This window comes from Leptonychotes weddellii, chromosome 7 (assembly GCF_054177405.1).
Source record: "Leptonychotes weddellii isolate Sample4059 chromosome 7, ASM5417740v2, whole genome shotgun sequence".
NCBI lineage: Eukaryota > Metazoa > Chordata > Mammalia > Carnivora > Phocidae > Leptonychotes > Leptonychotes weddellii.
This window is the reverse complement of record NC_138375.1, coordinates 99951061-99965273: the sequence shown is the minus strand read 5'-3', so window position 1 is coordinate 99965273 and position 14213 is coordinate 99951061. Positions and strand designations below refer to the sequence as shown.

The window sequence follows — 14213 nt, the reverse complement described above, 5'->3', positions numbered from 1 at the left end:
TGCAATAGAATACTCAGCAAAACAACGTAACAACTACCTGTACCTGCAACATGAATGAAGTCTCAAAAATACTGTGTTGAGCAAAAGAAGCCAGATAGAAAGTACATATTGTATAATTCCACTTGTATGAAACTCTTAAAAAGAAAACCTAATCTGGGGCCCCTGGGTGGCTCAGATGGTTGAGCGTCTGCCTTCAGCTCAGGTCATGATCCCAGGGTCTGGGGATTGAGTCCTGCATCGGGGGGCCTGCTTCTCCCTCTCCTTCTCCTGCTCCCCCTGCTTGTGCTCTCTCACTCTCTCTGTCAAATAAATAAAAAAAATATTTTTTCAAAAATGTTTAAAAAAAAAAAGAAAACCTAATCTATAAGATAGAAAGATTCTATTTCTGGTTGTCTGGTGCCAGTGATGGGGTTGGGTACTGACTAAAAGAGAGCACAAGAGAAACTGCAGGAGTGAAAAAAAGAGAAGCTTCAGGAGTAATGGAAATGGTCTGATATCTTAATTGTAACATTAATTACACTAATATACATTCATCAAACTCACTGAACTGTACTTAAAATGGGTGCATATTTTCACCTGGGTGGCTCAGTAGGTTAAGCTTCTGACTCTTGGTTTCGGCTCAGGTCATGATCTCAGGGTCATGAGATCGAGCCTGGGTATCAGACTCCATGCTGAGTGTAGAGCCTGCATGAGACTCTCTCTCTCCCTCTCCCCCTGCCCCTCCCCCCGGCCCCTGCCCTCCCTGGCTCATGCATGCACATGTGCGCTCACGCTCTATCTCCAAAAAAAATTGGGTGCATGTTAATTTTATGTTATCTATGTTAATTATATCTTAATGCTGTCAATTTTAAAATAAATTAAATGAGTCAAGAGAATGTAGAGACCTAAACATGAAAAAAGCAAAACTTAAAAATCTTAGAGGGAGAAGTCCTGCTACAACAACAATGGCTGTCACCGCGTTGGCCGCTCGGGTGCGGCTGGGCGTGCGGGGCGTTAGGGCCCTAGAAGCCCGAGGCTTCAGCTCCGAACGGTCAGACTCCGGCGCGGGCTCGATCCGGGAGGCAGGTGGGGCCTTCGGAAAGAGAGAGCAAGCTGAAGAGGAACGATACTTCCGAGCACGCACTAAAGAACAACTGGCAGCCTTGAAGAAACACCATGAAGAGGAAATCACCCATCATATAAAGGAAATTGAACGTCTGCAGAAAGAAACTGAGCGGCACAAGAAGAAGATCAAACATCTAAAACATGATGATGATTAAACATACACACTTCCCATAGCATAGCTACATATCACTGCCCACTTCTATGGAAGCATAGTACTGGTTTTATTAATATCTATCTGTGTGCTGCCAACAGATTATAATAAATTGTCATCAGTGAAAAAAAAAAACTTAGAATTACAGAATCTCTTTGTGAAAGATTTCTTAAAGACACACAAGTAAATTAATTTGACCAAAATAAAACATAAAAGTTTTTTACCTTTTGATTAAAACCAAAAGAGAAGCCACAGACTAGGAAACTATATTTGTAAGGCACAAGGTATAAAGAATTAGTATCTGAAATAGATTTTTAGAATGACCAAAAAAAAGAAAAACCAAAAGAAAAAAATGAATAAAGGACAGAAAAAGTATTTCACCCAAGAAGAAACCCACATGACAAATAAACAGCAATAAGATTACTTTTCACATACATCAGACTGAAAGAATTAAAAAGCCCCAGCATTGTTTTGACCTTGTGACATGGAGCAACAGGGCCAATTCAGCCCCGTGTTTGGGGGCTTTGGGGGGGGGGTTGCTGGAGCTGTTGATGCTGCTACCGTGTTTGATCATTTGCAATGTCAGACTTGGATAACATAAACACGGATTTCTACCAGACATGTCACAGCATCGATTTTCCAGCCAACTCAAGCGTACACTCCGACACACTGGCCATTCTATGGAAACAACTTTGAGGATGAGCCACCTCTATTAGAAGAATTAGGTATCAATTTTGACCACATCTGGCAAAAAAACCACAAACAGTGTTACACCCATTAAAGGACCAGGTGGCAACATCATGCGTGAGACTGATGTGGCAGGACCAGTGGTTGTTTGCCCTGCCTTTGGAGCCACATTGTTACTGGCTGCAAAATCCAGTTTGGCTATGTATATGGGATCAGTGCAAGTGGACGTCTAGGAATGTTTTGTCTACTAAACTTTTTTAACTCCTAAAGTCCAATTTGGTTCTTTTTCTTTGATTTTTTGTTATGAGATTATCTTTTTTTAAGTGTACAATTCAGCAATTTTTAGTATATTTAGTTATGCCCATCACCACTATCTAATTCCAGAATATTTCTGTCACTTCAAAAAGAAATCCCCATACAAATTAGCAGTCACTCCCCATTTTCTCTTCCCCTCAGCCCCTGGAAAACACTAATCACTGTCAGAGATTTGCCTGTTCTGAACATTTCATATAAATGGAAGCATACATTTTGTGTCTGGCTTCTTTCACTTAGAATAATGTTTTCAAGGTTCAACCATGTTATAGTATGTAACAGCACTTCATTCCTTTTGATAGTTGCAAAACATTCCATTGTATGGATATACTACCTTTTTTTTGTTCATCATTTGATGGACATTTCTGTTACTTCCACTTTTTGGTTATTATGGATAATGTTGCTATGAACATTTAGTTGCTGGTGACATATGTTGTCAACTGGTATATACCTAAGAGTGCACATACTAACTCACATCGCAACTGAAGTTTAACATTTTTTAAAAATGCCAAACTATTCAATAAAATGTCTGTGCCAAAGTAGTTAAGACTTGCCCCAGGAATACAGCTGGGATTCACATCTATATGCTCTTCTTCCTTTACACACATAAATATGAACACATAATTACTAACACCCTTTCAATAAACTCTTCTTGATTTTAATTTAGTATTAAAATTGAATAGTCAGCAATTATCATTTGTTAATTAAAACATTACACTCTTGAATTAATACCATACTCCATATACTTTATTAACACTCACAGACATATTTTTCTTGGCTACTATATAAGTCCTAAATAAAAAAGTTTTAATTTTGGATTATGTTTAAAAAGTTTATCTGGCAGCCACCTAGCATCATTGTGTTATATCATAAGTAATCTAATTGGCAAAATCTTCTGGAACCTGGGGAAAAAGCCTTAAAGCCCTAGTAGTCATTAAGTAAGCCTATATTTTAAAAAAAGACATTGAACCTAGGAAATAAAGCAGACATAAACTAATAGCATTTCTCAACCACATCAAAGTTACAACTTGTACTCACAAAAATAGTAATTGGGAGAAAATTAGGAAACTGGCAGGGGAATACTTTATAAATATTTTTGAATGTCTAAAAAGGCAATAGCATAAAAAGTCATAATCCTAGATTTCCCTTAGTATTAGAAACATGGATACTATAGACAAGGGGAAGAATTTGGTCCCAAAAACATTTAACTGTGACTCCATTTATCACATCATTATACATGCCAAATAAAAATAGAAGAATAGATTAAAAATAAAATAAAATCTTTGTACAATGTAGCGATTTGCAGCACTTCCATGCCATTAATCTTGATAGCAGCAAATAGTTCTACTACATGTAAAAGCATATGAATTTCACAAAATACTCTAAAACTTGAGTAGAAGATCTTCCACTACAGAAAAGAATTTTAAAAGTTTGATAGTGGTTTTGGAGTTTATCTTTGCACCATTAAAAATTAGAACTGATAAAAAAAATTAGAATAATAGCAGCTAACATTTATAATAATAAAACTAATTTCTATGATGAAGAAAATAGTTAACATTTATTAATAAGCATTTTATTATGTACTGAACAGTGTTCTAAACCCCAAATATTGTCTCACTTAATCCTTACAACTCTGGAAGGGAGATAACTATCATTATTCCCATTTATAGAAAAGAAAATGAGGCTTACAGAGATGAGATCACTTACCCAAGTCACACAGCTACTTGGTGGCAGAGCGTGACGTGAGCCTGCACACACTAGGGGCCTGAACACCTAAATACCATGCTGTGTGACCTGCTTTGTCCATGTGCCAATTATTTCCTAAGGATAAATTCCTACAAGAAGAAAGGTTGGCTCAAAGAATATGCACAAATATTGAACATGCAGATAGTGGATTAAATACCACTATGCATTCTTCAACTGGGGACAAGGATTAGACAGTATAAAGAATAGAGAATTTCTCAACATAGTGAAATCTGCAACTAGCTCTTTTATACCAAATAGGGCCCATAAAACCATTTCCTTGAGAGTTCAAAATGAAAGCCAGGTAATCACTCCTCGTTTCTCTCTCATGAAGTAAAAATACAATGTAGTGTATCCCTGAAGAAACTTCCAAACCACTTTAAAATGCTAATTCCACCACATAAAGGAATGAAAAATTGAATGTAACTCTAAAAAATATCATCCATAGGTAAAAAGTTTTTTTTTAAATCCAAGTGTAAAGGACAAACCATGTGGAGTATATGCATTTTTCACAATGAACTATGATTATTAGTAATATTTGAGCAATATTACACTTTCTGAGAGATCTTCTCATTCATTAAATCCTCATAATCATCATACTATGTAGTTAGAGGTGAAATTTAGAGCAGGTTTTTTCAAAAATTTTTTACAACTAAAATTAAAAAACATATGTTACATCACAATATATGTGCAAACACATAGGTATTTAGCTAAAACAAAAAAATGTATAAAAATACCTACTCTTACTATATACAATGTACTCTGATATTTGTACACTATTGGTTTAATGCTGTTCTACGACATAGAATTCACATCCAACACACAATTTCTGAAACAGTGGCTCACAAACTACTGAGTTTGAACCGAGGCTCTTACAGAACAAACATCCAGGAACACACGGCCAGAGCCAGACAGAAATTCTGGTCTGAGCGCAGCAGACAGATCCGGGATGAAGGTAAGGAGTGAAAATCCTTAGCACATGGGTGACCCATGAAGTGGTATGGATATGATCAAGGGAAGGTGTATGGGGAAAAGGCTGAGGTTTGATGTGCTTTAATACTTCAATCCTTGGCACTAGATGCCAAGGATGTTATTTTTCAATCTGTTCAAATGTCAAAGCAGGACTCACTTCTAGATCTGCTTTTGAATCTTGGGAGTGCTACATAATGCTTTCCTCAGTTCAAACACATGTAGGAATATTTAGATTCTCAAAAATAGTTTAACCTGACTTCTCTGTTTCTGTTTCCCAACTTCTTTCTCGTTGCTGACCATTACTTAATCTTTTTTTTTCTTTCAATAAAAGCTTACTGACAAAAGCACCTTACAGAACTCAGGAAAAATGACTGCAAGAGAACTTAGCTTTAAATTACACATGACAACAAAGAAGGACTCTTTGGACTCCTGAGTGGCTCAGACAGTGAAGCGTCTGCCTCCGGCTCAGGTCATGATCCCAGGGTCTTGGAATGAAGCCCCACATCGAGCCCCACATCGGGCTCCCTGCTCAGTGGGGAGCCTGCTTCTCTCTCCCACTCCCCCTGCCTGTGCTCTCCCTCTCTCCCTCTCTCTCTGTGTCAAATAAATAAATAAAATCTTTAAAAAAAATAAAAAATAAATTACACACGACAGTCTACTGTTGAACTCAAACACATCTTCAACAAGTACCTTTGGATTCTTCAAGATCATAAACTATTACTGATTTTAAAGAGCTTCTTGTGTTTTTTTTAGATTCGTGGGGGGTATAGGTTTTAAGAACTTCTGAAGGACATCAGGATTCTCTCCTCATTTTATAACCAAAGAGTTTCAATGTGATAACTATTTTATTCTTTGGATTATTTCATTTTGCTCAACAAAAGCTAACAGAATAACTTTCCATCTTTCGTTATTTCTATAATCTCAGTATCATCATAAAAATACTGAGTCTTCCATTTCGAGAAAATGACAAGGACATTCTGCAGCCCAGAGGTAACTTGTTTCTTGCATTTCAGAATGATATACACTAGTATATATCCTATCCCAATTACAGATTATAAAAATCTATCACAAGTAGTTTCACATTAAAAAAAAATCTTGCTATCATTTGAGAGAAGATATGGTCAGATAGCAACATATGATTACCCTATCTTAATTTATACATTATTCCAATTTTTTATATTTTTTAAAACAAAAGAATGAAACTTAGTAGGAAAGTAAGTGTAACCCACTGTTTAAGTTTCCTGTTTTCATATCTAGAAGCATGACAGGCATTACTGCCATTTTTCAATGAGAAAACCAAGGCCGAGAAAGGCCCTGTTTATTGACACTTAGGTCAACAGACCAAGTTACTGGAGTTTGGTGATGTTTCCATTGGTGACACAAGAATAAAATAATGAAAACATAATAAACAATCCACCAAATAACTTACATAATCCACCTGTGAGACTTTTTTCCATCAGGGAAACACATCATTATTTAGCTGGATTGATGGAGGACAATGAATAAATAATCAAATACTCAAAGAAACCCAACTATTCCTTATGATACAAGTAAATCCAATTAAAATAATGTTCTATATTATTAGATATTAGGTGACACCTCAGCCATGAAGACCACATGGCAGGTTCAGAGTTGTTGGTGCCTTGTGGAACTCCTACCTTTGTCACGGTCCTTCCCATTCTCCAGTGGTTACATCAGATTTCTATTCTCAAATCATCCCAAACGCACATTTTTATCTTTGCAAAGTAGACCTGATGTTTCCACTAACATACGCAATGTCATCAACAAGCTATCCCTTGTGGGAGCTTCAAATAAGAAGTGAAATATGAAGACTTTTGAGAGGGCCCAGATTTCCCTGAAAGGCCAGTGAGACCATGTCTGTTCAGCCAGAGAATAAGAGACTCAAGAAGGTTCATTGTAGTTTTCAAGCAATCAAAGGAATTTAAAAAAAAAAAGTCAGTTTCATTTTCACTGAGAAGAGGTATAAAAAGGAAAAGGTTTATACTAAGGCAAAAGAATTCAGACTACAGAGAAATTGGCAAGGACTCCCTGCCTAAAGAAAGACATAGCAAGAGGAACTATTTTTCCAGAGGCTTTGAAGGGAAAGGCCAACAAGTCGCGTTTGTGAATTGCTTAAAAGTAGGCACAGATTCACCCACGTACAAGATGATGTCCTTTCCTACACGAAGAGTCCCAAACAGCTATAGCATTTTTATGACTTCTTTTGCTTTCATGCTGAGAAAGTCTTTCACCCACCCAACATCAGATAAATATCAACTGTATTTTAGATTTGCATTTTTTACATTTAATTCTCAATTCAGCTGAAATTTATCCAGATGAACGGTATGAGAAAGGTCTTCATTTTTTTCCTAAAAGTTTTTTCAGTTATCCTAGTGATTACTAGTATATTTATAAATAGCTTAGGTATTTTGTTATAGCCAAGGAATATCTAGGCATTTCCCTAAATTTCCATCATTAAGGAGTACCTAACCCCACTTTACTCCGACAATCTTGATATAACAGTAATCATTTTATTTGGAGGTGATTCAAATCCTTATCTTGGCCCATCTACATCTTCAAAAGCTCCAGCCATAAACCCTGGGCTCTGAGATCAGAGAGCACCACCAGCAAGAACTTTGGACTAACATGGGCAAGAACCCTCTGTCTGGACAAGCATACCAATTAGGCACTCTCTGAAAAAAAGAATTGTTTTCCCTTAAGAATTACCGTGGGATGAGGACCCTGAGATAACCTGAAGAACATAAGAGCAAGAGGTAATAAGGCAAAGATGGCACAAGGCTCCAAGAAGTCGTTAGAAAAAAGAACCAAAGAATGGAAAGTCTACCCTTATAGATGTTTCCAGGTTAAAAAACCTAGAAGAAGATCTCAACTATTTAGTTGGATAATCCAGTGTACAATCAACCTAGTGAATTTCAATGGCATTTTCTTAACTTCACATTTAGCAAGTAGGGAGCAGCAAAGAGCTACTCAGTTTCCCAGCTGCCTAGCAAATAAACCAGGAGCCAGAGAAGCTCAACTGCCTGAAGGAGCAGACAAAAGGAATAAATGAGCAAAGGGAGTCATGTGAACTGGGCTTGAGAGTCTGAGAAGCAGTGGGAAGCATCTTGGAGATCACGTCTCTGGGACACTTGCTCCTTCCAGTGGTGGCTGTAGCTACAGAGACGCAGCAGTCTGTGCCCAGGAAAATTCAAGCCCAGAACTGCCAGATATGCCAGTTTTTCTCTTCACAGAGTCACAAATTCTTATGTGAGTTTCCTGTTTCTCAAGTTTGTCAATTAATTACATTTTCTTTTTAAAACACAGAGGTCAAACCAGATGTATCTATCAGTCAGATTTGGCCCAGAGGTCACTAGTGTGGGAACTTAGATTATAACATTATACAACCCACAAGTCACCCAACTGTCCAAACACCATCCCCTGCCCTTCTGTGCTTCCTTTGGGTCTCCCTTTTTCCTTGATATGACAAATTATGGCAAGCTACACAGCTCACTGGGTTCTAGGGTACATGCAGAGTGTGAGTGAAAGATGCCAGACCATCTCATTCACCCCATTTAAGAGTCAGCCAAATTCTGGTCTTAATAAGAAACTGCCATTCTGGGAATGAAGATGAGTTACTATACACAGTCATGCTGTTAGGTCAGACTGCTGACCCAAATTATTTTTTTCTATTGTAAGTGAAGAGTAAATTCAAAAATATATTTTTTTCTTTAAGAATTCTTAGATGTTTTGCTTCACTATCAGTGACTAATGGCTCTCAAGGTCACAGGTTTTGCTGGCTTACCTCATTCTAGAAGTAAAGGAATAAACCTCAAAAAATTAATTAATTAAACTGAAAATCATTTCCACTGAAAATGCTGTAGAATTTTTAGCTTTTACACAAAGTAGACTGATTATCTACTTATTACTTACTTATCTGGTGGCATCCTACTGCAATCCAAGTAAGTCAAAAGGTTTTAAGAACTGAGTCAACCCCACAGAAATTCAACCTATGTGTCTGTCTTGTACATATCTATACATATTACCTTTTACCACAGACTTTAACAGGATTGCTATACTAGATGATTTTTGTTAATCATATAATGATCAAATTATGATAATCTAGAAGAGAAATAGAACGTTTCTATTTCTTCTTTTACTACATAGGATCTAAAAATAATGGTTTTCAATGGAGAGTAAACATGTTCACTTGAGAAGGACTGATCAGGGAAGGTTAATAAATTTTGACTATCTGCACACATTATTTTTACTAATACCTAACTGCCATAAATTCTCCATTCTGTCTATCTTTCTCCACACTAAACCCTGTATAAGTAATATTATAGAGGGTAGCTGATTCTGACATCAATTTGGAAATAATCAGCTTTAATTCCTAGCTGAGATCAAAATGGACAATTGTGGTAGAAAAGACCAGTGATGTCATAAACACAGCTGATTCAAATAGGAATTTGTTTTCTAAAAAAAAGTTCCAAGTACTTGTGTTTCCAAACCAGATCATTTTTACCATAGAACATGATGAAAATGGAAAATGAGAAGAAAACCTAAGAAGTAATTTTTAATCCAGTCTTTAGGGGCACCTGGGTGGCTCAGTTGGTTAAGTGTCCAACTCTTGATTTCAGCTCAGGTCATGATCTCAGGGTTGTGCAATCGAGCCCCACATCGGGCTCTGAGCTCAGAGCAGAGTCTTCTTAAGACTCTCTCTCTCTCTCCCTCCCTCTGTCCCTCCCCCTACTCGCACTCTCTCTCGCTCTCTGTCTCTAAAACAAATAAATAAATTTAAAAAATAAAATCTTTAGAATTCTTATTTTACCAGGGGCACAATGGCAGTAAGTGGCTAAAATGAGAATCGGCTCAATGAGTCCATATTTATATTAAACAGCAGCAAGTATTCGTCATTAGGTATGACGTTCCAAAGGACAGAAGCCCTCGGTCCTCTTTGGTTGAACACAAAATACCAAGATGACCCAGTGGTCTCAAGCCCCAGTAACAGGCCTAATCCTTTCATCTGTTCCCAATATTAATCTCTCTAAAAACACACTCATTCTTATGCACATGATTTACAGTAGTTGTGTTTTGTTTCTTATTATCAGAAAACCTACAGAATCTTAAAATTTAAAGTGCTGTACTATAAGATCAGGTAAATTATTCAAATATTGCTGATACTTTATTTTGTGAGGATACTATGACAGCATCTATTCTTTCTAAGAAGAAAGTAAGATGAGGAGAAAAGGAAGAGAAAGGAAGGGAAAGATGGTTAAAGCCTACAGGACTCAGGAACAAGAGTATGCAAGTTCCCACAAATTTACATAACAGAGCATGATACCAACACAATGATTCGGTCCATTAAAGCAAACATTTTGTCAATAAAGCAAAAATATTTATTGAACAATCACAATAGCAACAGGAAAATCTGATATCCAAGAAGAAAGGAACAATATAAAAAAGACCTAGCAATAACGTGGATAGTTTTTCCTTTCTACCCTGCTTTTTTTGACACTAAATTCTGAAGAATAGATCCATGTGAAAGAATAGGAACAAGTTTCAGAGAATGATAAAGTTACTATACTTATTTGTCATGTCAAAATAAATAGTCCTACAAAAACCTGTTCCTTCTATGAAAAAAAAAAAGAAATTAGATTTCTAAATGAAAATACATCTCCCATACTTGACTGTTCATGAAAGGCATATCCAGAGTAGAAGATTTACTCTGAACAGTAAGTGTCAAATTTACATTCTTCTCTACCACAGAAGTTGTACTTTTTTGTACAAAAACGACACACAGTATATTACTCTTTCTTAAGAAGTAAAAACTATTGGTTCTTGCTTTGAGTTTTCTAACAGAGCTTAACCATTTTCTTTTCCTCCTTCATAGAGCAGGACTGAAACCAGGCAAGCACCTCACCAGTTTTTATTTCAAAAATGCCATGGAGGGGCGCCTAGGTGGCTCAGTCGGTTAAGCATCTGCCTTCAGCTCAGGTCATGATCCCAGGATCCAGGGATTGAGCTCCATGTCCATCCATCCCTTGTTGCCATCATCATCATCATCATCATCAGGCTCCCACCTCAGCAAAGAGCCTGCTTCTCCCTCTGCCCCTCCCCCCACTCATGCTTTCTCTCTCTCTTGTGCTTTCTGTCTCTCTCTCTCTCTCAAATAAATAAATAAAATCTTTAAAACAAAAACAAATATGCTACGGAGGTTTGACTAATGGAAGTCTCAAGACAGTAGAAAATGAAATGATTCAATGTCAATAACACAGACATGTGCTCATTATATCCCAACTTACCTAATACACTTACAAAGGCATCAAAAAGATGAAAAGTAAGTAGAGGCTCTTTCAAGTGACCATAGTAATCTGCTATAGTTTTAAAGACATCTTTTTCAAATCCTAAATACATAGGCTGCTTCAAATCTGAACAATTAGGCCCTGTTAAAAAAAAAAAGAGAGAGAGAGAGAAAAAAAAAAACATTAATGGGACGATCATGTCTAAGGATTAGTCTCTATGTATATGTATGGTGTGTACAGATATCAAGATCAGATAAGTTTTCATGGGGAAAATTGACATTATACATTTGCTTACACAAATATTCTTTATGTCTAAATCAAAATCTATTAAAAAACAATGAGGAAAATCACTGGCTTACTTGCTTTTTAAAAGAAACCCACTCTTTCTTTTACATCCTTCTGAAAGGCATTTTTGTTAAATGTAGACAATGATTATTTTCTGTGAAATAGTCAATGTTTTCCTAGTCTTGACACAGTTGACCAAGATGACAATTAGCTCACATATGTAACAGACAAGTTATAAAGCAATTTGCAAAGCTTTTCATTATTTTATCATTGCTACATTATGAAATCCTAGAGTCAGAGCTGAGTTAATCAAATTCTACCTCGAACTAAACTACTTCAGACTAGTTAAAACTTACACTCTTTTTCTTAAAGATATTCAAAAAAGGAGATTTTACATTGTGTCCTGTAATTCATTCTGACTATAGAACTCTCTATCTGATCCCCAGCCAACCTTCAAAAGACAGTGTTTCAAGCAGAGCATATTCCAAAGTTGGGGTAACTATAAGAAGCCTGGAACAATGTGGTCCCGGCCATACCCTAAGCAGAAGCAAGGCAAAGATCCAGTTGTATCTGGGACCAAAGAAGAACAGGAAGAAATGCTGAGCTCTCTACAGATGAGGCAGCAAATGCCCCCAAGAATCCACACACAGACCACAGATTTACATTGCCAAGTAGAGAGACAAACTGGAGCTGCCCATGTCTTGAGGGAAATGGCAAGTAGCCTCATGAGGAACAGTTTTGGCCAGTCCTTCAATTCCCATGAGAGCACGGAAGAAAGGAGTGCGAGTGCACTGGCCAGTTCTGGGCCAGCAGAACACAAGACTAAAAAACTAGACCCAAACAGATCTCTATACTCAGGGGAACAAAAGATAAAGCCAGTAGAAGTTGAAAGAAACCCTTCCTCCAGAATCACTGCAACTAAAGAGAAAGGATCAAACCAAAAAAAAAAAAACAAAACCCAGTTAAACATTCTGAGCCTTTACATTTCAAGGCCAATGGGACCACATGAAAATGGCTTCTGTTGGTCTCCTTAAAAACCCTCTTACCTTTTAATATTCTGTATACTTCTCATAAAATAACTTAATTTGATTGACTAAAATAATGAAAATCACAAAAGACCTACACGCGGTCCTGTGTTAACCTAGCAACCAACAGAGCCGCCATTCTTGCCTGCTTCCTCCTCTGCAATACCCCAAGCTTAGTCAACTGAAATCATTTGTTTGGTATGTCTCAGCAGTGGGCCCTATGAGAGGAGGTCGTATTCCTAAGACTTTTTTTTTGCAATCATTTTGAACTTCAGAATGTCTTTTTTTTTTGCATTTTTTTATTTCGTTATGTTAATCACCATACATTACATCATTAGTTTTTGATGTAGTGTTCCATGATTCATTGTTTGTGCATAACACCCAGTGCTCCATGCAGAACATGGCCTCTTTAATACCCACCACCAGGCTAACCCAGCCCCCTACCCCCCTCCCCTCTAGAACCCTCAGTTTGTTTTTCAGAGTCCATAGTCTCTCATGGTTCATCTCCCCCTCCAATTTCCCCCCCTTCATTTTTCCCTTCCTACTATCTTCTTTTTTTTAACATATAATGTATTATTTGTTTCAGAGGTACAGGCCTGATGTTATTCCCGACTGATATTGGAAAAGTTTTGCCTGTATCTGTTTTTTTTTTCTTTATTTAATCCTTATAACCTACATGCACAAAGAAGAAAAACACAGTTAACCTGTTTTTGTATTTACTGTTCCAGTTATTCTACTATTCTTTTTTTTATTATTTTACTATGTTATGTTAATCATCATACATTACATCATTAGTTTTTGATGTAGTGTTCCATGATTCATTGTTTGCGTATAACACCCAGTGCTCCATGCAGAACGTGCCCTCTTTAATACCCATCACCAAGCTAACCCCTCCCCCCACCCCCCTCCCCTCTAGAACCCTCAGTTTGTTTCTCAGAGTCCATAGTCTCTCATGGTTCATCTACCCCTCCAATTTCCCCCCTTCATTTTTCCCTTCCTACTATCTTTTTTTTTTTTTTAACATATAATGTATTATTTGTTTCAGAGGTAAAGGTCTGTGATTCATCAGTCTTACACAATTCACAGGGGTCACCATAACACATACCCTCCCCAATGTCTATCACCCAGCCACCCCATCCTTTGTGGCTTTATGTTTACTATTCCCTTGAGGGAAAAATTGTACTCTTCACTACATTTTGATCATCACTGAAAAATCGATATCACAACCACACCTTAATATACATTACAGAACATATTGTAGCCTAGATTTGTTTTACCAGCTTCCTCTATTCTTTCCCAGCTGATCAACTTCCAAATCCTTGGTTTGCCAAGAATTCAGAAATGGGTAATTTAGCTTCGCATTTATACCTTCTATCTCATCATTGCCAACTCTGGCCAAAGATATAATTTAAATTTAATTTACTTCAAACGGTTGAGCAGGAAGAATAAAAAGCACTCTCCCAAGCTGAAACCACTCTACATCTCAGAGGTTCCAAAATATTAACCAAAAACCAATGAAAATTTAATAGTTAAACACAGAAAACTTTAGGCTTCACACAAGCTAATAATTGGTATTCATATTTAAAATGATAGTATATAATCATTGTCCATATATTATGACTGAGATTACCT

General features: G+C 36.9%; 2 protein-coding genes across 6 annotated transcripts in view; one reads left to right on the top strand and one right to left on the bottom strand.

Moving 5' to 3' along the window:
- DEPDC1B (DEP domain containing 1B) overlaps window positions 1-14213 on the bottom strand; it is an 81877-nt gene that overhangs the window by 24839 nt on the left and 42825 nt on the right. For all 5 annotated transcript variants that reach the window (XM_006727971.3, XM_081826838.1, XM_081826837.1 and 2 more), the window contains exon 7: window positions 11272-11412. In XM_006727971.3, coding sequence (XP_006728034.1) covers window positions 11272-11412 — 141 coding nt within the window. The remainder of the gene's footprint in view (window positions 1-11271; window positions 11413-14213) is intronic.
- Window positions 906-1390, top strand: LOC102748908 (ATPase inhibitor, mitochondrial-like). Its single transcript, XM_031035855.2, has one exon. It carries the CDS (start codon window positions 945-947, stop codon window positions 1257-1259), a length of 315 nt encoding a protein of 104 aa, XP_030891715.1. The 5' UTR covers window positions 906-944; the 3' UTR covers window positions 1260-1390.